Source organism: Thamnophis elegans, chromosome 5, assembly GCF_009769535.1.
Source record: "Thamnophis elegans isolate rThaEle1 chromosome 5, rThaEle1.pri, whole genome shotgun sequence".
Taxonomy (NCBI): Eukaryota; Metazoa; Chordata; class Lepidosauria; order Squamata; family Colubridae; genus Thamnophis; species Thamnophis elegans.
In genome coordinates, this window is record NC_045545.1 from 58,782,843 (window position 1) to 58,807,619 (window position 24,777).

Here is a 24,777-nt window from a genome sequence, read left to right on the forward strand (position 1 = left end):
AAAAACACTTAAAAAAAAAAGAACTCTTCAAGTTTTATGATCATCAAAAGGAATTGCTTCAATTGTAGTCTTATAAAATGCATAACTGAACCCAAACTAATCTTTCAAAGATTATCTGGTGTTATAAAACCTTTGCTGGAATCATAAATCTTAGCATTAATCACTTCCACTTTAGCAATGTTGCTAACAAAATCTGTTGGCTGCCTCATCCGAGGTTCTTTGTGTTTCACTTTGTAGCTAAGGATCTATACTTCAGTAAAACAACATTTGCTTTCCATGCAAGAGGTCTCATTTGCCATTCCAGCAATATCCTAAGAAAATTCTCTTGAAATCTTAGCGAATTGCAGATAGTTAATGTAAGTGACATTGAGTTAAATGGACCAAGCAATCTGATTTGGTATAAGGAAAGATTTTGGAAAGAACTGGTAAAACCCATAAATATAAAGACCTTCAAATAGAGTAGTATGACTGTGACAAAAAAAGCAAATATAGTACTAATAGTAATAGACACCCTCAGTATAATTCCAAACAGTTGGCGCATCAGTTGAACACCAACAACATTGACAAAATCACCACCAGCCAATTGCAAAAGATAGCTTTCGTTGGAACAGCTTATATGTTCCAATGATCTTGGAAATAACTCTATACATGAGTAAATATGCCAAACCAGTTTAAATATTTGGTTGACTGGGTGATAAACCATAATAAATTTTATTTAGACTGGTCACATCCCTGGGGGTTTCCTCACTTTAAACTGTTTGCTTGTTTTCTCCTTCATGTCTTTTTCTTCTTTAATTCAATAAAAGCTGGTTCAAAATATTTCAGAGCTATTTCCTTCGATTTCTATGCTTGGGTACTTGTTTTGGATGCAGATCAACAGACTTGTTACTAACTCATATGATATTTTAAGGGTAGCCTTGAGCTACTCAGCTGGCAGCCAATTTTGCAAGATAAATTTGGTGCTTAGCAGTTTAAAATTCACTCTTTATTTTTTTTAAAAAAGCAGAGCAAATTACATTGTGCTATTATGTATACTCTGCAGGTGCTCATTATCTGGATTGCTGCAACGCTTCCTTTTGTTTTCTACCACATGAAGCATAAGTTAGTGAATGAACTTCCAGGACTAGTTTGGTTATTGTTTTGATCATTCATATTAACTAGAAAGCAAAATCATAGATGTGCAATATCATGACTTCTTACCTTTTTTCTACATGCATTAGAATTTGTATGGAGTTGTTTTAATATAGTGTATTATTCTTAGTATACAATACAATTTACGGAACTGGTCTTTGTAGATTGGGGAAATTGTCTTTTTGCTCCTCCTTCCTCCTCGTCTTCCATCTACAGGATTTTCATAGTCTTATAGACTCTTAATGATCTCATAAATTATTGGCCAATTGCTCACAGTCAATGTTAAAAAACTACTCAATCCCTCTCAGGTGTCAACCCCCCTCTCTCCCCAGAAGCTACAGGAAAAAAAATAACTGAATTAACAAGGCAGTATGAACATCGATAAAGTCACTTGATTTGATTTATTGCTTTGAACTGATTCCTGTAATAGTGATTTCTACAGCTAAGGAAAATGGGATTATCTCAAAACATACCAGCAGTGAATATATTTCAGGATCAGTCATAACTGGTGAAAAAGAACTTAACTTGGTCCCTGCACTCTGGGAGAACATAAATTCAACTGTCTAATGAATTCACTGATCAATGAACACTACAGATCAGTTTCCAAGACTCTGTATGTTAATCCCTTATCTTCTTGACAAGAGCTCTAACTAATGAGACTCACTGTGAATCTGTCTTTCTGGATTATATTCTGTTGTTAGGGGCTTGATAGATCCTCACTTAGATTTGCAAATGTGCTTTGATGTTTTGATTTGACTGTAGCTTTGCTGAACTGAAACATCCCTTCAGAGCTAATTCAACCTAATACATTGGGGATTTGTTCTTTTTTTCCCCTTTAGCTTTCCTTTGCATGCTTCCTGGATTCTGACTTTTGTATCTACTCTGAAATTGTTTTGCCAAATCTTTTCTGACTTCTCACTAGCAAAATTGATTTTGTCTGCAATATATTTGGTTTGCTGCTATCTTGAAGACCAATTTTTACCACCCAATTTTGTTATGGATTTTATTTTTACTGGATTTAGCTCTAAGAGATTCTAGCTAGAAGAGATATTTGTAGCTAAAAGTTGAACTGTGAGATCCTTGTGCTCTCTGAGCTTGTTAGTCTTTTGGCAGATGTTTCATTACTAAACTAATCCATTAATAATGTTACCTAGTTTGGTAATGAAATATCCACAAGAAAACCACCAAGTTCAGAACTACATAAATAAAATGGCAAAATAATTATGACACAGCACATGGATCTTTTAAAACAATCATAGTATTCCAGGGAACTGAAGATAGTTTATACTACAGTATAAAGAAGAAAGGAAAAATGGGAAGCATTGATATTAAATGTATATTATGTAGTATCTATAATTGTAATATTTAAATGTAGAAATACTTCTAGTAGTATTAATTATCCTTACGATCTGAGCAAAGATGATGAATTATGCCATAAATAAGCACATTGTAATTGAATCAAATTAATATTTCCTTAAATTAATGCTATTTAAGCAATAACAAGTTATGCCATGTCATGTATTTCTACTATCTTTTGCAGGTCAAGGTGCAGCCATGTTGATCCCCTTGTCATGAAAATTACTTCAGAATAGCCCTTTGAGGTAAATTAAGCTGCAAAATAATTGCAGGCATAAATTAGATTTGATCACATCTCTCTCTGATTCTGGTCTGACACATTAACCACTTCATTACACTAATAATGTTAGTTTTATTCAAGATAAGATTACTGACTAAATTGTATGTTTCTGAATATTGGTCTCAGATTTAAAAGCTTCAGATTCTCCTGTAAGGCTTAGAGTATGGAAGGTGTTTTAGAATCAGAATTATTTAAACTGAATGAGCTATGGAATATCCTTAGGGCAGGGACAGATTAGTGTACCATTTCAAAGTATTTAACACATCCTTTCACTTTATGAACATTAATGAGTAGCAAGGAATAGAGATGGAGGAGGCTTGTATAGAAAGTCTTTTCAATCAATACTAAATAGCCCTCCCTTTTTTTTCTTGTAAACTCAACACTTCCTTTATTCTCTTCAGCGATACTAAATCTGATTTATAGTCATTCCTTCAAAAACTTATTTTGATATCGAAAAGGACTAATAGAACAAACACATGTGATTTGTTACAGCTAACAGAATCTTCCTGCTCAGGTGAGCCATTTCTATCTGGTTATTTGAAAAGAAGACTAATCTAAGCAATGCAAAGGCAAATGCTATATATGTTTAAATATAATGGGGAGAAAGAGAAACCTATGTGTGTCAATGGGAATTGGGTCGGTGGACATGGGACAAAGTTTGGATAGTTTCTTTATGTTGAATATTAAACATCCTTTCAATTACATCTTTCTTTTCTTCAATACAGGTAGTCCGCGAGTTACAGCCACAATTAAGCCACAATTTATGTTGCTAAGTAAAACATTTGTTAAGTGAGTTTGACCCATTTATGACGTTTCTTGTAACAGTTTTTAAGTGAATCATTGCAATTGTTAAGGTAGTAACATGGTTGTTAAGTGAATCAGCTTCCCCATAGACTTTCCTTGTCCAAAGTTTGCAAAATGTGATCACATGAGCCAGGGACTCTGCAACCATCACAATTATGAACCAGTTGCCAAGCATCTGAATTTTGGTCATGTGACCATGGTCGTTAGTGGTGAAAAATGGTCATAACTCACTTTTTCATCACTGTAACTTTGAATGGTCACTGACTTAACTGTTGTCAGTCAAGAACTACCTCTATTTCAGGTACAAATCCAATGCAAGAACTTTTTTTTGTAAGGCACAACATGCTTAAGCATGTTGAAACTCTCAGGACTACAGAAATTTTCAAGAGAGCTGATTTGAATTTTGAGGGGAAACAAAAATTTTGGCCTTGTTAAAGCAGCTGCACCTTCTTCCAGACTTGCAAAAACAAAGATAGCTTCAACTTCTTGAGCAGTCTCAACTATTTGGAAATAATTCTGAAACTATTTGGATCATGTAATTGCACAAAATGGAGATGCAGAGATGGACATCAAATGCTGCAATGGAACAGCAACAGCTGTTTTCCAGAGGATGAATAAAATCTGGTCCTCCTGACCTAGATCATTGAAACTCAAATTATGTTTGCTTGCCTCACTATAATTGCCTGTAGTGATCCCATACTTTTTATGCCAGTGAGATCTGGAAGGCGTCAGTGAGTAGTAACAAGAGACTTGACAAAGATAACCTTCACTATTCACTATTTTGACCATGTTACTATGAAGAAGTGCCTTAAAAGGACTTCTCTTGTCATACATAACATGGTCACATGCAGAAGATTCCACCTTGTAGATCATATACTCCGTACTTATTTTAATTGTGATGATTCTGAGATGAATAAACAAACAAACAATATTCTCTGTTGGAAAATAATTGAAGTTCCCAAGATGGTAATGAGTTGGATGATCCCCCAATGCCAAATGACCAAGAAGCTTACCTTGAAATAAATGGTGAAGAACAATCACAGATGACTCAGACTTTAAAACGTCACAGGAGAAGTTGCTGAGGTACTCACCCCAAACCAAAACGACTGGAAATTCCTTGCTGCTAGATATGCTACGTAGTATGGGACTAAGGTAGGATCTAATGCTTATGCTAATGCTAAATTTGAAAATAATACATCCTTAAATACTTGAAAGAGCCTCTTTTGCACAGGCCTATAAATTATTAAAGCATTTTTTCCAATTGATTGGTTTAACATCAGGAAGTCAATCTTGGAAGTGGGATGGAGTGAGGGATTGGAAAACATTTGGAGCATATCTTACGTGTGGTTGGAAGCTAGGTTTTGTATAGGAGGATTTTGTTTTGTTTTTAAAGTGTTTATGTTCTTATGAATCAGTGGGAGGAAAATAGACGTCTCCATGAAATAATCAGTTCTAACAGTCCTTCTAGGTCCATTTTGATTTGTTGCGTTTTCTCTTTTGTACCACAGGTTATATAACTGTTCATGAAGTGAACAGTTTTATGCAGTATTGAAAATTAGCACAAGTCTGTTTTGTGTCTGTGTGGTAGGAAGTTTTATTTAGGAGTAACTTTGTGCCCCCTAGAATGTTTGGGATTTTCACCAGCTCCAGCCAACAAGATCAATTGTATAAGATTTGCAAGAAAATATCTGGAAAGTGTTTTATTTCCCCATCTGTACTGTCTACACCTCCACCATACACTATACTGCACATTCTAGTTTCTTGTCCCAATTCTTCTCCTTTCTATCTTTTTAGAACTGCATTAAAAATTCAGATCCTGCACCTGAAATTACAAAATTTAGGCTTAGTTAAGTCTGGAAAGTCAATTAATCATGGAGCTATTAAATATATTCCACAAAATAAGACCCTTGACATTCATTCAAAAGGAGCATCCTTCAATGTTTACACTTAGAAGACGAAGATGTTTAAAAATATCCATGAAAGGCCTTCATCCTCAATTGTACTGAGTGTAAGTGATACCTTACAAAAGTTAATTTACTGTGACTGGAATTAGCAAAGTATTAATGTCTAAACACTAGCATGATTGGACAACGAATTGCAATGTTTAATTCATGCAGCGCACTCACTAATTCATTTCCACTGTGTGTCAATTTGGGGAATAGCTGTTCATGTGTTTACCTGACTTATTAGCATATCAGCAACTCAGTATACAGTTTCAGAGCTTCAATCAGAATTAGAGCTTATCCCGTGCACTATTTCTGGATCAGGTCTTGACCTACACTGCACCCATTATAGTAGTTTGTTTTGGAAGGCTGAAGCAGCATTTGCCCCCCCCCCTCCAATTTAGTGCTGCTTTAACTGAACTAAAGCAAAACTGGAGGTTTTGTAGGAGAGAAAGTTGTATTACTAGGATTCTTCATTGTCTGTTTCACTCTTGGTTTTGCTGTTGTTTTACCTATCAGCATCTGAGTGCACAGAATACATTCATAGTATTTGCGAGAACCTAATCATGCTAAGCACCATAAAGTAACCTAATCAGAAAACTCAATCTTATTTCTTCAGCCAATCTTGTATCAGTTGCGCAATTTGTGTAAAACTACTGTTCATATTGATTTTCCTTGCTTATATAGCAAGGAAATTATATAGTATGCAATAAACTCTTGCCTCATTCTGCTTTCCAGCATCTGGACTCAAGAAAGCCATTATCTCCCTCTTTCTCTCTCTTCCCCAACATTCCAATACAGGTAGTCCTGGACTTATGTGCCACAATAGAAACAGGAGAAATCATTGCTAAGCAATGTGGTCATTAAGTGATGTTATGATTATTATTTTATTTGCCAGGATAATTAAGGCAATGAGAGAGGCTCAACACAATAACATCTGCATCTACTCTCTATCTCTCTTTTGTTTGCCAAATATGTACAATATGCATTGAAAATTGTTGATAGTGAGAAGCAGCAACTTTTTCATGGAGTGCAGGCATAGGACTTTTACTACTGTTAGAGTTGGGCAGTTCAATTAACAGGATATTGAATTCATTTTAAGGCCGTTTATCATTGTCTGGAAGGAAGTGTTTAGAAATGTTGAAGGCTACCAAAGTGGAAGGTGATCAAAATTCAGTTTCAGACGAATTTATAACTGGATGAGTGTTGAAAATAGAGTGAAAAGTAGCGGGAAAGACTTTATAAATAGATACCATGAGCAGAGTACTATGAACTCTCTTCAACTTCATGATCACTCAGTTGTGGAAGTGTAGATTCATTCCTGACTATCTTGCTTTATTGACTTGATTTGTTTTGATTTCTATTTGACTTTCCTCTTCAGCTGAGTCTCAAAAGCCAAAGAACAGCTTCTTATGTATTTCGGATTCTGCCACTTATTCCCAATCAGAGTCCCTGCATAGTTTTCCTGCTCCAGCCCTGCCTTTACCAAGGTTTCTGGATCGGCCTACCAGTTCTTTGGCAGTTTCCATTCACATCCCAAGCAAGCCCTTCTCCATTACAATCTTGAATTCCTTGACTTCTGGCTTTGCCTCTCCACCACAGATTATTGCAAAGAATTTCAGATGCATTTCAACCATGAAATCATGTCCCTTTAATATATTTAATAAAATAAGCATCAGCCTCTAGATGTAAAATTCCTTTCAAGCTCTTTCTTCTGCTACACAAAAGCGAGGAAGAATGAATAGAAATATGGATACAAGTCTATGATAAAATCATGAGCTTTCTTTTCACTGTAAGAACAAACAAACACAAAACTACAAAAGGAAGGGGCATTATTTCCAAGATTGATATGTGGATAAAAATGTATCATTTTAAAACTATCCAGTTAGCCAGTCATTCCTGAACTGATAGCAATATGGAAAGAGCACATTCCTAGTTATTTATCTAGTTGCAAATGGTGGAAAACATAATCATTAAAAAGTGGTGTATAAAATGTATAAAGCTCCTCAAATTTCATGAGTGCTCTCCACAGCATTTTCAAATAAGTTTTAATGAATTGATTTGGTTGCATGTTTACTGGAATATTTGCTATGTGAAAAGTACTTGCCGTTTACTTTTAGAGTCCTTGGTGATTTCTGAGCTTGAGAGAGCATCAAGGACTCCACAACTCGTGAGCTATGTATGTTCTCTTCTATTGTTCACTCTTAGTATACTTCATTTAATTCAGACATTTATTTCAGCAGAATGAAAATTAGAATTAATTTAAATGAGATGAGAATATATAATGTACTGTACATGTTTGTTTGTGTGTGTGTGTGTGTGTGAGAGAGAGAGAGAGAGAGAGAGCGAGAGAGACAGACAGACAGATATTGGTAAGACCAGCAATCAATCACCTTAGCATGAAGTTGTATATTATTGCTTAAATGAGAGAAGCTAATAAAGCTGCCCTTTAAGAAATAGGAAACAAATTTTAAGTGTAGAGATCATTACATAAAAATAATGTGGAATACTGAGTCTGAATACTGAACTTAAAAGCTAAGCAGGGTCAAATCTGTATATTACTTTTTTGGAAGACCATGAAGAAATCCCATGACTATAGTTAGATTGGCATGTTGAAAAAACATCCTGGAAGAAGGCAATGAGCCATATTCATATTGTGGGCAAGAAAACCACATGTTCATGTGTCACTCAAACAGAGTTGAAACCAGGAAAAAACAGAGAAGTGGTTGTAGTAATTGTTACTTTGGGGTTTCAGTGTAAATATTCCTGGATGAATTCAATAGCCCTCTGGACAGCTGATATAGAATGGTATCTTTAAGATGACTCACTGATCTTGGGAAAGTAAAAAGACAACATACAGGAAAATATAACAGATAAAATAATGCAAATCATAAGGATTTGCATAAGGGGTATTATAGAATAAATTGTTTTCTGTGGAAAAGTATGTATTTTAGATTCTGTGTGATCAAAAGGACTATTTAAGAAAGTGAAGTGCTATTGTTGTTAAATTAGAGATATGGAGGTGTGAATACTGTTGTTGGTGATAACAGAATAGGTTGTGTTTATGGGCATTTAAAAAAGATCATATTTAATATGATTTGTTGTATTTATGATATTTTAAGGATCGAAACTGGCTAACATAAGAATCCGGTAAGTTTTCTTTTTGTTGCCAAGGTTACAACAAAGGATGGTATTATGTTGTTGTAGGATAGTTGAATGTACCATTGGTAAAATAAGCTAGATTAGTTCATAACCTGTTTAGCTGCAATTTCCCAACCATGGAAAGGCTCATGAATATCAGATATCAGTTCAACATTTGGAATGCTGGAATGAAAGCACTATAAAAGCTCCTCATATTGACTAAATATCCAGAAATCCTGTTTAAGAAATATGCTTAGGTTCAAACATTGTCATAACAAAGGCTTGTTCCAATAAGGCTAGTGAACTTCAACTAGTTCATTTACATGTAGAAAAATGTCTTTAGAAATGGGGAACACGTGTTCCGGAGTCAGTTAATATTCATGGGTGGAATCTCATTGTCTTTAATGAGGCTATAGCCTTTTTAAAATATAAACCAAATACAACCATTATAAACCAGGACACAAATGGTAGGCTGAATTTGAACCAATCTAATTAATAATTAATACTATACATTTTTAGTTACATGAATGGTTAGACTGTATAAACTATAACTATTATCTGATTACCAAACCAAATATATCTACATTGATAGCCCTTTAAGGCCATGGCTGGCTACATATTGATTTCATATCAGGTCTATATTGCTTATATCAAGGGTGTCAAACTGGCAGCCCGTGGGCAGATGCATCACATGCAGCCATGTCCACCCCAGCTCTGCAAAGGGGAAAAATGTTGTGAAATGTCATGTGATGGCAACGTGATGTGGCGAGTTTGATACCCGTGACTCAGTATCCATCCATTCCTCCTATGCTACTGTCACTAGATTCAAAGTTATATTCTAACATCACATTATGAAAACCTGTACTAGGTCCTGGCCTAGTTAGTATGTAAAATGGAAATTTCATTGGAAGCTCCTTGTCACTGAAGCTGTGAGCTTTTTAATGGGAAAATGCAATATTTATGGATATAATAGAAACTTATTTTTAAAAGTTGCCAAATAGAGGATGAAATGGAAGTCAGCAGATGTTTTATTTTTTCCTCTTCTCTTACAGCTCACTCATTTCCATTTGTTATCTCCTTTTGTGTAATAACAATAGTGTGTTCATCATTCTTTGTTGCAGGTAGAAGAAACATCCAATTCATTAAGGATCATGTCTCTCTGCCTGTCACTTGGATTTACCAGTCACACTATGATGTGCAAGAGGTGTGGCTTCAGCCTTTTCTGCAAAAGAGAGGGAGGTGCTGAGGTGCTATTAGAGCTAATTAGAAGAAAAGTCAATTACCAGAAATTTTTCCCCAGAGGAGTAAAATGCCAGACAGCCACATCAGCTGTCTTTTGTTATATTTGCAAGTTTACTGAGAACAACATTATTTAATGCTCACTCTGTGTGTTTGTGTGGGGGGGGGGTTTCTTAGACTTTGAAATCCAATATTTATACACTAGCTATTAAAGTGATTATTGCAGTGCAATCTTAGCCTCAAATTATACCTGTAGTGGATCATGGAATCATAGAATTGTGGAATTGGAAGATACTATGAGGATCATCTAGCCCAGGGGTGTCAAACACATGGCAATCATGTTGTCATCATGTATTGCAACTTTTACCCCCCCTTTGCTAAACTGGGCATGGGTGTGGCCAGCACAGTGATACATTTGGCCTGCAGGCTGCAAGTTTGACACCCCTGATGTACCTAACTCCCTAAGTGCTTAAGAAAACCAGTTAAGCATCCAGGTTCCTTATTTGAAACCTCCAATGAGGGAAAATCCATAAGCCTCCATAGGTGGAGCTATACAAATTTATAACTGAACAAGATGTAAGCACGTTCAAGAATATTCATTATTTCTCTTCTTATTGCCTGATCATTTTCCCTATGGCATCTTTTTACATACTGATCTCATGCCCACTCTTCTTTTCTTCAAACTAAATATCATGTTCCTTCAGATTTTCCTCACAAATTAGACCCTTAAGTGTCTGTCTCATCTTGGTTGTCTTCTCTCACTCTATTCTAACAGAGTCAATATCAGAAGCACCTGATTCTCTATTCTCTAAATTCTCTATTCCAGCAGAACAAAATATTATGGCAGCAGAAAAAAATAACTTGAACTATATAGGTGTAGACTTTGAATCTTAAGAAAATTGGTCATGTACCTCAGAACCTGAAGATGCACATTTGGATATGGCATAAAGATAAATACTTTTTCAGAGTATCTATTCACCTTACCTCAGATAATGGATATACTCGGAAGAAAGATTTAAATAATGAAATAAAGGCCAGGAGGGGTGATAGATGATTTGACACAGTTCTGAAGAAGCACAGTTGAACATGTGTGTGAGCAGAAGACACAACCAGGATTCCCCCCCCCCCAAAAAAAAAACAATGGTACTTCCTCCTGTTTTTGGCACAAAACTTTCACATACCAACTTATCATGACTAAGTTTTATTTGATTTTCCTATTGTGAGAAATGCAAAGGCACTAGAGCTTTAGGGAACTCTTCCTGTCACTAGTATAACTGCTTTCCGCATTCATTATCTGAAAATTGTCACATCACCGTTGTGAAATTGTGACATCAGAATTTGATGTTAAGTAATATGATAATGATAATGATGATAATAGATATAAAACACCTGAGTTCACCTTTATGACTGCCACAGCAACTGAGGTGTTTTCAGAGATTATGCTTCTGTTTAGGATCTTTCTGCCTGAACAAATTAACCTTGTTAAGAGAAAAAAACCCAGGTGTAAGAAAGATAAAACCTGAGTTGCTAAAAGAAAGACTAGTGTGATAACCTATTCTGGATGCTGCATTCATATCATAATGAATGCATAATAGTCATAGAAAAACCAATGCAAGCTAGTAAAATCAAACTAAAATATGTTTATTGTAGCTTTCAGTATATCTTACCTTTTGTGCTCTTCGCTTATCAGCTCTTTGATTCTGATGATAAATTCGGCTGAAATTGGAAACAATAACTGGGACAGGAAGAGCAATGACAAGTACACCACTCAGTGAACAAATGGAGCCAATATCTTGCCAGCAATTGTCTTGGGCACCATATCTCCATAACTGGTGTGGGGGAAAAAAGGAGACAAATAAAATAGTACTGTTAGTACTAAGCAGAGCATATATAAACACTGGTCAATCTGAAAATCTGGAGCAGTGCTTCTCAACCTCAGTAAATTAATCTAAAATATGTGGACTACAACTCCCAGAAATCCTCCGCAGCATGGGGCATTCTGGGAGTTGAAGTCCACACATTAAGCAGCTGAGGTGGAGAAACACTGATGTAGAGCAAGTTTTTAAATCTGTTCCATGGAATTCTGACGTTTCAAAAGAATTAGATGGGATTCTGTAATAGAAAATGCAATCTAGAGCCTTGAACTGAGTCATATTAACTTCCCAAAATTGTGTAAAATTATGGAATACTCTGCTAACAAAGGTTCTGCTGAATCTATTTTAAACGTCCTACACTCTTTACTGAATCTTAGTTTGTCTTCATTTAGAGTGATGAGAACTTACCTAGGCAACAACCTGCTCCATCGGATGTTCCATTTAGCACTTCTGCTGAATAAACCCCTGTAGCCCAAGATATAAAAGCAATCTTGAGCTCTATAAAATGACAGATGATGCATTATCCCATAGTTGCTTTGTTTACATTAACAACAATCTCATGGTGATGGATTGTGCTATTTAAGCTTTTACCTATTTTTCTTCAAGCCACTCTGAAACTAGTTTTTGGCAACAATGAGATGACTTTAGATTTTGCATCAATTTTTCTAAACCAAGAATGTTACAATTTTCAGTTACCTTTAAAAGTCACTGGGACTTTTATGTCTAGAGGTTTTTTTTAAAATCCAAATGCACCCCATATACACTAACTGACCTGTACAATATTAACATAAGCAAAATGTATAAAAGCAAGCATATAATTCCATTTTCAGGTAATAGTTCAATGTTCAATTGCCTCTACTATAGATTATTCATTATAATGGCTGTTGTAATGAACTCTAGGAATTTCCTGTCTCATTTTTGTAGTAAACTATTGGTACCGACCACAAAAACAAGAAATAGAACCTGGAACATCTAACACTAAAAGTCTCTCCCCACTGAGTATATGTGGTGGATTTAATTTCCCCTAATCTATAGTCAGTACAACCAGTAAGGAAAATTGAGTTAATAGGGGAACCTTACAATAAAATTCATTATACTTACATCAAATCTTCATAATCAATTCTGAGACCACACTAATTAGAAGGTCTGTGAGATCCTTTGATCTATAGACAGCTTTACTGAACTGCATCTTCAAACTGAATTTTTCATTCTATTTCCAGATAGGTTTATTGCATTGAACCAAAGCAAGTGACTCCAACTTTGAATAGAATTAATTCAGTCTGATGGTTCAAGATGAATATATACAACAAATTAACTGAATTACTGTTTCATGTAAGATTTGGGGTATATCCCTATTAATTGACTGAAAATAGTGAAAAATAAACATATATTTTAAAATAAATTGTAAGATTAATTCTTTTTGTGTGTATCCCCAATGCCAGCTTTTTGAGGTAGATCACTTAAGAACATACAGCACACCAATTTATTGCTGTTTCATACAACAACAACTTTCACTAAAGAGAAATCAAGTTTCATTCTTGCTCATTATTTCTTCCCAGGGCTAAGTGGATGTTTACCTAACATTCTTGCTTTCTTCAGTGTTAGCCTGGTGTTCCTACACAACTGGTAAAATCAGCACAATATATTAAACTTTAAAAGTTTTACTTAACACAACATATTTTTCATTCCCACCTTTCAGGTGAATCTTAAGACAGGACATATGGACCAATAACACACCAATCACCTAGTTGGACAATTATCAAAATTAAGCATGGACACCTCTTTCCAGATCTTGAGAAGTATAAGGCCAAGCATTGCTACAAGAATTAGAAGCAATATAATACTCTCAGAATTAACCACAAAAATAATGTATCAGGGACATTACACCATAATCAATCTGTAATATGCTACTGAAATATCTAGATTTTTCTCAAGGGCTTATAATCAATACTGATTTTTGCTGAAAGATTCTGGGATGCCTATAAATGTTTAATACTTCTTTATAAAAGTACAAACTATCAGTTTACTGACCACATTTCCAAAGACTTGTAAACCATTGCAAGAATACAAATTAGTTCATATGTTCTAGAATTACTATTGCTCTGTATTAGAAAACTGAAGTACCTCTCTGCTTGGATCAATAGTATTTAAAACCATAGGAATAGTATGTCTTATAAAACAGATACAGCAGAAACCTTTTATTCAATTTTTTCAGTAATACAGGTATTTCTCAGTAAAAAATATTAAATAAACACCTTTAAAATATTTATCTTTTTAAGGTTGCATATGCATCCAAATATAATACTTCTTTTTAAAAGGTAAAGAAATAAATAAAAACTCTAGTAAATGTCAATACTTATAATATGGGTTCTAAGCTTACATCAATATACACTGTAAATCAATTGGACAACAAAGAAGGGCAAATTTAAAAATTAATATTTATCTATATTGCTTTTATATTTCTTTTTCTTCTAACAATGATAAATAATAATTGTAGTGGAGATTTTGCTGTTAGGCTAAAAATTCATACATTTTTTCTTTAATATGAAAACAATACACTCTGCTTTACATCTTTTATAAGTGTTATAAAAGCATTAATGGTATAACCTAATTATCTGTCCATGTGTAGATATTATCCTCTTTGAAAATATATCTGTTATAAATTAAAGAAAAAAGATTTTGAATGAACAAAAGAGGTATGTTTGCTTCTAAAACTCACTACCTCCTTGTCTAACAGAGCCAGAGGGATATGTTCCTATATTAAACTTTGCTTTTTAAAAAAATTGAACTTGTATAGCAACCCCCATTGAGACGCACAAGTGTTGGGCAAGTGTATGAAGCTTCATTTAGAACAGAATAATAAAATTTGGTGCTTTGGAAAATAGTTTGATATCTTTGTCTTTGTAGGTGCCCTCAAATATTGGAATCATGTCTGCCCTAGCCCTTCTTTTTCATTACACTGGACATATCCAATTCCTATAACCATTCTTTGTATGTTTTAGCCTCCACTCCCTTATCATTCTGGTTGCTCTTCTCTGCACTCTTTCTAGAGTCTCAACTTCTTTCTTATATAGTGGTGACCAGAACTGGATGCAGTATTCCAAGTGTCATCTTTTTTATTTGCACAGCATAGGGTAATGTCCCAGCATGACTATATGTTGATGGCGCATGGAACAGTGTTAATAGGAATGCCATTTAAGTACACAGAAACCCTCAAAATCCTCTCAATTAGCTCTGGTCACTTGTAAGATGTGGTCTTACACATTTGAGATTCTTATTTTCCACAAAACTTAAACCTTGCTCTTTCCCAGACAAGATTTGTTGAGAAGAATTATACCTATTACAGTCCTTATCTTGTTTCTAGAGGATCACCAAGTATAGTGAGATATATATCCTGAGTTTCTTTGATTTAATTTTAACTGCATCAACTATTACTGATACCAATGATTTCTTCTATTTCTCAGAATCCAATCTGTGTTGGTTAATGGGACAGAGATTCAGTTGGAGCTTACAGACTCATGCTGAAGCCCATCCTGAGGGAACTTCTCTCTCACCAAAATGTGACCAATCCGGATTGGATGCTCCAAATCCCAGATTATTCTGGGACTTGTATATGTATCTTTATTTGCATTCTATTTTGTGCCAAACAAAGCATTGGACTGGATATGTATTTATGATAGAATAACATGAGAGTAACTCAGGGCAAACAAAGAGGAATACTGATACAGTGAAAAAGTTTTCAAGAATTTTAGATATAGTGCAGAATATTTGTTTAATACAACCGACCTTATTACATGTTTGTAAATGAATTTACGGAGAGGAAGGCAGACCCATTTCACTCTATAGAAACTGAAATAATGACTATTACTTTTACCCATTATAACTGGGTGCAGAGCTTGTTTTGCAATGAATTGGATCTCACAAATTTGATATGTTTTTTAAATTCTAATCAGTTTGTTCTCTTGAAAACTATTTTGCAATTATTTTAAAGTTCAACCTTATTTTTACTGAACTAAATCCAGTTGATGGTTGATTGATAATATTGGTGTCTATGGATAATTGTCTATTTTCACTATACATTAAGCAATTAGAAATAGAAACTAATTTAAAAAGAAAATAAACAATAACAGGAGCACTGGTGAAATAATGGGTAGAATGCAGTATTGCAGAGAAACTCTGCCCACAGCCTAGAATTCAATCCTGATGGGGTTCAAGGTTGACTCAGGTATATAAGTCTAAGTGCTATTGATATTGCAAACTGAAAGTAAGCCAAGACATTTTAATTAAATATGAAATAGTCTTATAACGTGTGAAAGGAGGGAAGTTCTGACCAATCACTTCATAGACACTGCGGAAAACTCTTCATATTTCTTTGTATCTTTTACTGGTTTTATCATCTGGGACATATTAAATCTAATGTAGATCTGGTATGGTATATAGATTTCCATTTGACCTTAGTTACTATGGGCTGGTTATTTTCCCAGGTTTGTTACTAGGAAGTTAAGGTCTGAGGTCGCAACTTGTATTTGCAGCTTAATTTGCTCAGAGAAAAAGTGGATTATTTCTGTAAGAAGTCCATAAATAATATATGAGCAAACAAAGGTTATATAGCTTTAATATTCTTTGTGGATTTTGCTATAATGGCTAACAAAGCTATCGTTTTGGAAATTGTTATGACCTAGTATACTGTCTTTAAAAGAAACTGTCTAGATCAGCGAAGCGAACCTTTTTTGGCTCAGGTGCCATAAGCGGGGGGAGTGCAGGGGGGGCGTGCGTGAGCATGATGTACCCATAATGCAATGCACAACCCCCCAGTGCACATGTGTGTATGACAGGCCCCCCCTATTTTTTCTTCCTTTTTTCGCCCTGCCCAGGCTCCAGAGGCTTTATAGGAACCTGGGGAAGGTGAAAACAGCCCCCCCGTCCCCCTGGAGGCCCTATGGAGGCTTCAGGAGCTTCCCTGAAGCCTCTGGAGTGCAAAAACCCAGCCCTATGGGCAAACCAGAAGTTTGGAAACAGACTTCCGGTTTGCTCGTAGGGCCGCTTTAAGCCCTCTGGAGCCTACAGGGGTCTTCTGGAGGCTGAAAAACGACCCCAGGAGCAAACCAGAAGTGCTCGTAGGCTGTTTTAAGTCCTCCGGAGCCTTCAGGGACCTTCAGGAAGCTTCCCTGAAGGCTCCGGAGGACAAAAAACAGCCCTACAAGCAAACCAGAAGTGACTTATGGTTTCTGTTAGGATCGTTTTTCAGTCTGTGGAGCCTTCAAGGAAGCCTCCTGAAGGTCCCTGAAGGCTCCAGAGGACTAAAAATGGCCCCACGAGCAAACCAGAAGTCCCTTCCCGAATTTCCGGTTTGCCCATAGGGCCAGTTTTTTGCACTCCGGAGGCTTCAGGGAAGCTACTGAAGTCTCCGGAAGGCCTCGGGGGGGGGGGGGGAGGTGGGGAGGCCTGGGAAGGGCGAAAAATGGCTTTAAAAAAAGGCTGAACTCAGCTGGCCAGCACATGTATGCAACGCCTCACGTGCCCTGACAAATGGCTCCATGTGCCACCTGTGCCATCTGTGTGCCATAGGTTTGCCATCCCGGATCTAGTGCAGAGGTTAGTATCTTTTCAAATGATGGGCATTTCTGTACCTTCACATGAGATTTGGGGCTTTTAAAAAAGAAATAATTCATTTTTCTTGAATTGTAATATGCTATGTATGGTATCTGGTGATGCCATGGACATCTGTGAATGTTGTGTTGCCATCTGAAGCAATGTGCAAAGTTCAATGAGACTTGATTCTCTAAATAGAAGCTTTTGTGTGTGTTTGTGTGGATGAGTGCATAAGTGCATGCATGGGTGACAGGTGGGTTGCTAGTGGTTCACACCAGTTCAGGCGAACCGGTTGTGAAAATTGGCATTTAGTTGCCGAACTGATAGGGCCATACACCCCCAAACCAGTTCTCCGGTTGCCATGGTCATTGCCAGCTTGGTTTTTAATCATTTTTTAATGTTCTGCACATCCGCAGAACAATGTACTTTCAACTATGCATGTGCATGCAGCAAACCAGCAGCAATGCTGGCAGGAACCTACCCTTGATGGGTGAGTGAATACTTTGATGGAATAATAGAAGTATATTTTAATATTTTTTCATGTTGGGGAAATGTGCATTATTTTCTATAACAATTATTAGGACTGGGGATAGAAGCATACATGGGATAAGAGCAATCCACCTCATTCAGACACCTGTTAGTCTGTTCAATTTCCAGTTAGGATACTGGAAACTGCATGATCAGGAAAGACTTGGAGAAGGAGGATATTTGACAATTACACTTATTTTGGTATACAACAAATCATCTATGTGAAGTATTTGATTAGAAGTTAGAAATCACCCCTCCAAAATATGAGAGAGGGAAGAAATTCATGCTACTTTCTCTCTTGATTAGCCTTGTAAATGAAGCAAAAAATACCTTTCTGGAGGATAAATGATCAGGACATATTTGTGCCATGTTTACCTCTATTCCATTGCATGGAATCCTAAGATGTGTAGGTATCTGTGAACATGTACAAAATGAGACTCCTGCCTAAACTAATATACCTGGAAAAAAGAACCATTCAAAGCTATCCCCTAGTAATTGTCATATTTGAAGTTATGAAGTACAGGTATATGACTATCCATTCTCTTGCATAACCCTGGCAACAATAAAGAGCTATTTTATTCAGTGATGAAACTAAGGCATACTTTTTCCCTTCATTTTTCAAAGAAAAACAGGAAGAAAATACAGATAAAAAGCTAAACTGTATCAGCACGAAACACTAATGCACTGAAGTAATATGAAACTGTATAAATGGCATTTTAGAAATAAACAAAAATGACAATAAAATGTTCAATTTGCTAGGACAAAAAAAACCACACGATTTTCAGAAACAGATCAAAATAATATCAAGACAAAAAAAAGTCAGAGGCATTTTTAGAGAAGGAAAATGGATCCCATAAGTATTCTCTAGCATGAGGGTCCACGTTTCACAATTTGCAATTGGCTTGGATCTAATGAGAAAAGCAAAGTATTATTGGTTACAAGCAATATCCAATGGTTTTGTACGATGGTCAGGCAGGTGGCTATTGCAAAAGGAACAGATGAATAAAGGAGGCAAAATATCAAATGGAAGCTGAGAATAAAAATATTATTCTCAGCTTCCAGCTTCCAGCTTTCTCAGCTTTCTTGAGGCCAAATATTGTTGGACACATGTAACTCTCTCCAAATTGACAGATTTGATGAAAGAAGTTTGATCTCCATAAAACACTTTTATGGCCTAATAACCATCCTTGAAATATTTTAGTCAGATAATTTAAATGGTGAAGAACCGAGGCTAATTAACATTGTGCTTGCATCATGTGTATCAATTGTAGTGCATGAAAATTATTTTTAAGATGTTACAAACTGATCTTCTAACTTAAAAGATATATTTGTGTATCTATCTATCTGCACAGATGCACACACAAATGACTTTCAGGTTTAATTTCTAATCATACAGATAATGATTAACCAAAGTTCTAATATTTCTGGCCACTTTCAGTCCCATCCTTGTAATAGACCATCCAGGCGCAATGTCTGTAGACAGGGCCCACAAAACACGATACTACTGGTTGTACTTCTTGTTCTCAAGATCACATGTTTCCTCCTGTCTGTTTGTCATTAGTATCTATTAGTATCTTGGGAAAGGACTCAAAACACAACTGTATCAGCCAAAACAAGATTGTTGGCAGGTCTGAAGTAAGTTGTATCTTTATTTTCCAACTCCTTATAAATCCTTACTACAGTTTAGATTCTTCATTTCAGGAAGAGGCACCACACAGCCTTATTTCTGCTACAAGGAAACATGAAGAAGGCTCCTGCTTGTGATTTATAGTTTCTTCTGTTCTCATCCAGGAATGAGATGATATAAAGCATGTTCTCATTTACACTTGTAGATTGATGGTTTGAAGACTCTATAATAGCAATAACAATACAATATAATACAATAGCAGAGTTGGAAGGGACATTGGAGGTCTTCTAGTCCAACCCCCTGCCTAGGCAGGAAACCCTATACCATTTCAGACAAATGGCTATCCAACATCTTCTTAAAGACTGGGGCATTCACAACTTCTGGAACAAGCTGTTCCACTGATTAATTGTTCTAACTGTCAGGAAATTTCTCCTCAGTTCTAAGTTGCTTCTCTCCTTGATTAGTTTTCACGCATTTCTTCTTGTTCTACCCTCAGGTGCCTTGGAGAATAGTTTGACTCCCTCTTCTTTATGGCAACCCCTGAGATATTGGAACACTGCTATCATGTCTCCCCTAGTCCTTCTTTCTATTAAACTAGACATACCCAGTTCCTGCAACCGTTCTTATATGTTTATTCCGTTCTTATATGTTTAGTCTCCAGTTCCCTAATCATCTTTGTTATTCTTCTCTGCACTCTTTCTAGAGTCTCCACATCTTTTCTACAATGTGGTGACCAAAACTGAATGCAGTATTCCAAGTGTGGCTTTACCAAGGTATTATAAAGTAGTATTAACGCTTCATGTGATCTTGATTCTATCCCTCTTGATTCTATCCCTCCCACTTAAATAGCAATAGCACTTAAACTTATATACCACTTTACACTGCTTTACAGCCATCTCTAAGTAGTTTACAGAGTTAGCATATTGCCCCCAACAATTTGGTTCCTCATTGTACCCACCTCAGAAGGATGGAAGACTGAGTCAACCTTGAGCCTGGTGAGATTTGAACTGCCAAATTGTAGTCAGTTGGCAGACAGCAGAAGTAGCCTGCAGCACTACACTCTAACCACTGTGCCACCATGGCTTAGAGTAAGATACTCTTAAGTCAATGTTTTGGAAATGGCCAATACAAATATTGTCTGAGACTATAAATAAGGCTATGAATTGACTTTTGAGTTTTCAAAGTTACCTTATATCAACAAATCTTTCTTAGTATGAAAAATAAATATTTTATTTTCAATTGTGAACAAAGCTCTTTCGGTGTGCGGAGGTTATTTAAATCTAAGTTATGATTGATCTAGAGCTTAAACCTAAAACCCAAGGACTTAGACCATCAAGGGAAAAAAATCACATACTATATCTTTCTTAGATGTGACTAGGCTTAATTTTAAGGAAAACTCTCTTTATTGAGAAGATTTATTGCATAGATAGTTCACAAAAATAAGAAAATTGTCAATAAATGGGATAGTAGAAAATGCCAGCTTCATGGAAAAGGTAATATTACTGAGTTCTAAATGAAAGTGGATATCCAAGAGTGGTATCATTATTTTACTGAATTATTTGCCTAGACAGCTACAGTGCTCTTAGTACATTTACCAATTATTAGGAGATAAAATATATGTTCAGTGTTGTGACACAGCTATCAGTCCCCCCCCCCCACCTTTATCTAATTCTAAATGACAAACACTATAAAAAAGACAAGATAAGCAACAGAGCTTAAAATCCTTCTAAGATGCAGGGTTTTGAATCTGCAGGTCTTGGTTGAAGAAAAAAAATGCTTCTATGACTGCAAACTGTTTAATTTATATATTATGAACAACCATTCATAATATATACATTTACATCAACCATTTTGATGTGAGATAGAGGAACTATATGCAAAAGGGTTTTCTCTCAGAATGTATCTTTGGGAAAGAAACTGCAGTTGGGTGTGGATAACTTGCTTTGTAGATAGATATGTTGATCTCTGCTGATATGGAGAATATTTTATTAGACAGAACAAGGATCTGATTTGGAATAAGCCCATTTTCTATGTGAAAAATAAAAGCACCTAACTATGGACAGGGACATGAACTATATTCTAAAACTCATTTTGGAAGGTATTATATTTCCAATTTTTCATATTCATAGGGGTGGGTGGTGATTAGTATTATAATGAGCCCTCAGATCAGGTCAGTATGCACTCCCTCCCTTTTTTGCAGCCATTATACCCAGTGGTTACAGTGGGATTTTTTTTTACTACCCGTTCTGTGAGTGTGGCTTGGTGGGTGTGGCTTGGTGGGCGTGGCTTGGTGGGCATGGCAGGGGAAGGTTACTGTAAAATCTCAATTTCCTTCCCACTCCAGGAGAAGGTTACTGAAAAATCCCCATTTCCTCCCGATCAGCTGGAACTCAGGAGACAGAAAATAGATGGGGGCGGGGCCAGTCACAGGTGGTATTTATCAGTTCTCCGAACTACTCAAAATTTCTGCTACCAGTTCTCCAGAACTGGTCAGAATCTGCTGAACACCACCTCTGATTATAACCCAAAATTGTACATACAAACTGAATGTTAAAAAAATAAGAGTCCCACAATTAACTCCAGACCCAAATATCCAATCTGTACATAAGCAACAGCATCATCTAAACCCTGTAGTCATTCTACCCCACAAAATTAAACACTGTCTCTGTTTGCCAAATCATTGCCCATAGTTGGCCTAAGCAAAGACACCTTTTATTTTTGTTACAAAATATAAAACAAAGCAGAAAACAAAACAATTTGCAAACTGAAGGGCTTTTATCTATTTTTATGTCTTTCCCCACAGTGTCCCTTTAATACTGCAGCTGTTTGATCATTTGATTTGTTGAGAGGGTTCATAAATGAAATGCTAGCAATAGAGACTGTGCTTCTCCCCTCAGGCAGTTGAGCAGTGAATAAATACTTTTCAGAGGTACTATGAATGACACAGTCTGATATTTCTCATTTCCATGTGATATCACAGCTGTAACTGATAGTCCAGAGAGATACTATAAACCAAAGTGCAAAAGCATGTGAATCAGTCTACTATTGAAAGCTATTACATTGTTTGAATTTTCTAAAAGGATTACTAGGATGGTCTCTTACAGTTTTAAAGGCTCTTAGTCCTCTTTTGAGCAATCCTTCATCACAGTTCTGCTTTCTCCTCATCCATTACATCCATTATGGACAGTCCTCTGGGGTGGTAATACTTTGTTTCTATTTTTGACAAAATAGAAGAAGTAAAAGAAATACTTTCTTGAAAGTATTATAAAAGAACCTGAATTCTTCTTTCTAATGAGTTATGCTAGACGGTGTGTGTGTGTGTGTGTGTGTGAGAGAGAGAGAGAGAGAGAGAGAGAGAGGAGGGAGGGAGGGAGGGAGGAGGGAGAGAGGGAGGGAGAGAGAGAGGAATGGATAGCTAAACAAATATAGAAAACTGGAATGAGTGCAGGCAGCTTCAAAAATGTTAGTATCCAATATGTGCTTCTACTGAGTTGGATATGGTAGTCATTTCCTGCAATTAATTTGATTCATGCATTAGAACAGTATTTTTCAACCTTGGCAATTTGAACTTAGGGTGAACTTCAATTCCCAGAATTTCCCAGCCAGTAGTAGAGGAAAGGTATACAAAAATAAGCAGGTCTGTTTTGTCAATTTACAGGACTGATAGACATTGATATGAGAACAGTATGGAAGAAATGTATCATATTCATTTCCTGTTTTTATAATATGAATTTTGATCTTTTGGTGAATGTGAAGAAATACAAAAATTAGCCTTATTCAAGTATTGAATATTCTGATACAAACACAACTGTTGCCTGATAGATTCAGTCTCAGAAGATAGCTCTAAAATGTATTTATTTATTATATGTTGATCCTACTTTTATTACTTAATAGGTAACTCAAAGAGGTGAACTACTCTTCTATTTTCCCTGCCATTACAATCATGTTTAGTGGGTCAGGGCTGTGAGATAGTTACTGGCCCAAAGTCATCCAGCCAGCTTTGATGTCTTAGCCGGTACTACAACTCATTGTTTCCTGGTTTCTTGGCTGGCACCTTACCACTACACCAAACTGTCACTCTCTCTACAGCTTACATCACAAGATATCCAAAGATAATGCATTATTTTCTCCAGGTAGGCTGGACTGTTGTCGCATATTGTACTTGGGAGTTTTTTTTAAAAGAAGTAAAAGATATATCTGATTTCATTATTTTATTACAGCAATTCAATTTTTTACAGGAAGTAAAGCCCTTCCTAACCCAATTTAAACATCTAAACCAAGGTCATAGGTATATGTTTCTGTAATTAAAATGTAACTTTTCAATACTTTTAATACTTTTTCACTCTTTCCTATTATTTTAGTTTTAGTTTTAGGCTACCTATGTGGGAAGAGTAAGTTGATTCATTCACTGTGATAATGCAAAGCATTTGCAAGTTGACTTTGGGAAACTTTAATTCCTAATAAAGGAGACAACCAGGCCTTGATGAGCTATAAAGCTAGTCTCCAAAGTAGAGGGTCATTAAATAAAGTACCTGTCATTGTATGAACTGCCTTGGGGAATTTAAAATAGCCGACTTGTTCTTATGGATGCTAGTTTGCTAATTATCCTCAGAGTAGAAAAGCCCAGTAATTGTCCAGAACTGTTTTCTTTTACATTATGTATCCTAGGAACAAAGATCTACTGTGCATGAGAACACGTCAAGTTCATGCCAATCAGTAGTGGGTTTCGGCTCCTGTTGCAACCATGCTGCACATGCATGCACACCCACTGCCTGCGACACTCCAGCTGCTTGTTGGAGCATCTTGCAGGAATCGTATGCTGCATGCATGTGCACAGATGGCCCATTTCCTTCAAATACAGGTTAGGAACGAATACGGGTGGGCGGGCCCTCCAAAGCACTGTTCCGGTACGGTGGCTGCTGCTTCTGGCAGGCAGCAGTACGCACATGCCAGGGCATACCGCTTGCAACCCACCACTGATGCCGATATGGCAATTCTTTCCAAGTCTCATGATAGAAGATGCTTTTAAACATTGTTTTCAGAGGCATTGACATATAGAAAGTAGGATCAGGAACAATGTTAAGTTTCTGGGGGAAAAAAATTAGCAACACCATTTTGGTCAATGTTGGCAAATTGTAGGCACAGTTCAGGAGCTGGACCCTGCTACAGATGTCACATATTGTTTCAAATATCTATGGCTGATGGTAAAAAAAATTCCTTGAAAGAGAGTATTTGACTTATATTTTCCTTGTTATTTTCCTG

General features: G+C 36.2%; 1 protein-coding gene across 1 annotated transcript in view; it reads right to left on the bottom strand.

Annotated features, from left to right (window-relative positions):
• KCND3 (potassium voltage-gated channel subfamily D member 3) overlaps positions 1–24,777 on the bottom strand; it is a 422,047-nt gene that overhangs the window by 47,204 nt on the left and 350,066 nt on the right. The window contains 2 exon segments of the mRNA XM_032217390.1: positions 11,562–11,683; positions 11,686–11,723. Coding sequence (XP_032073281.1) covers positions 11,562–11,683; positions 11,686–11,723 — 160 coding nt within the window.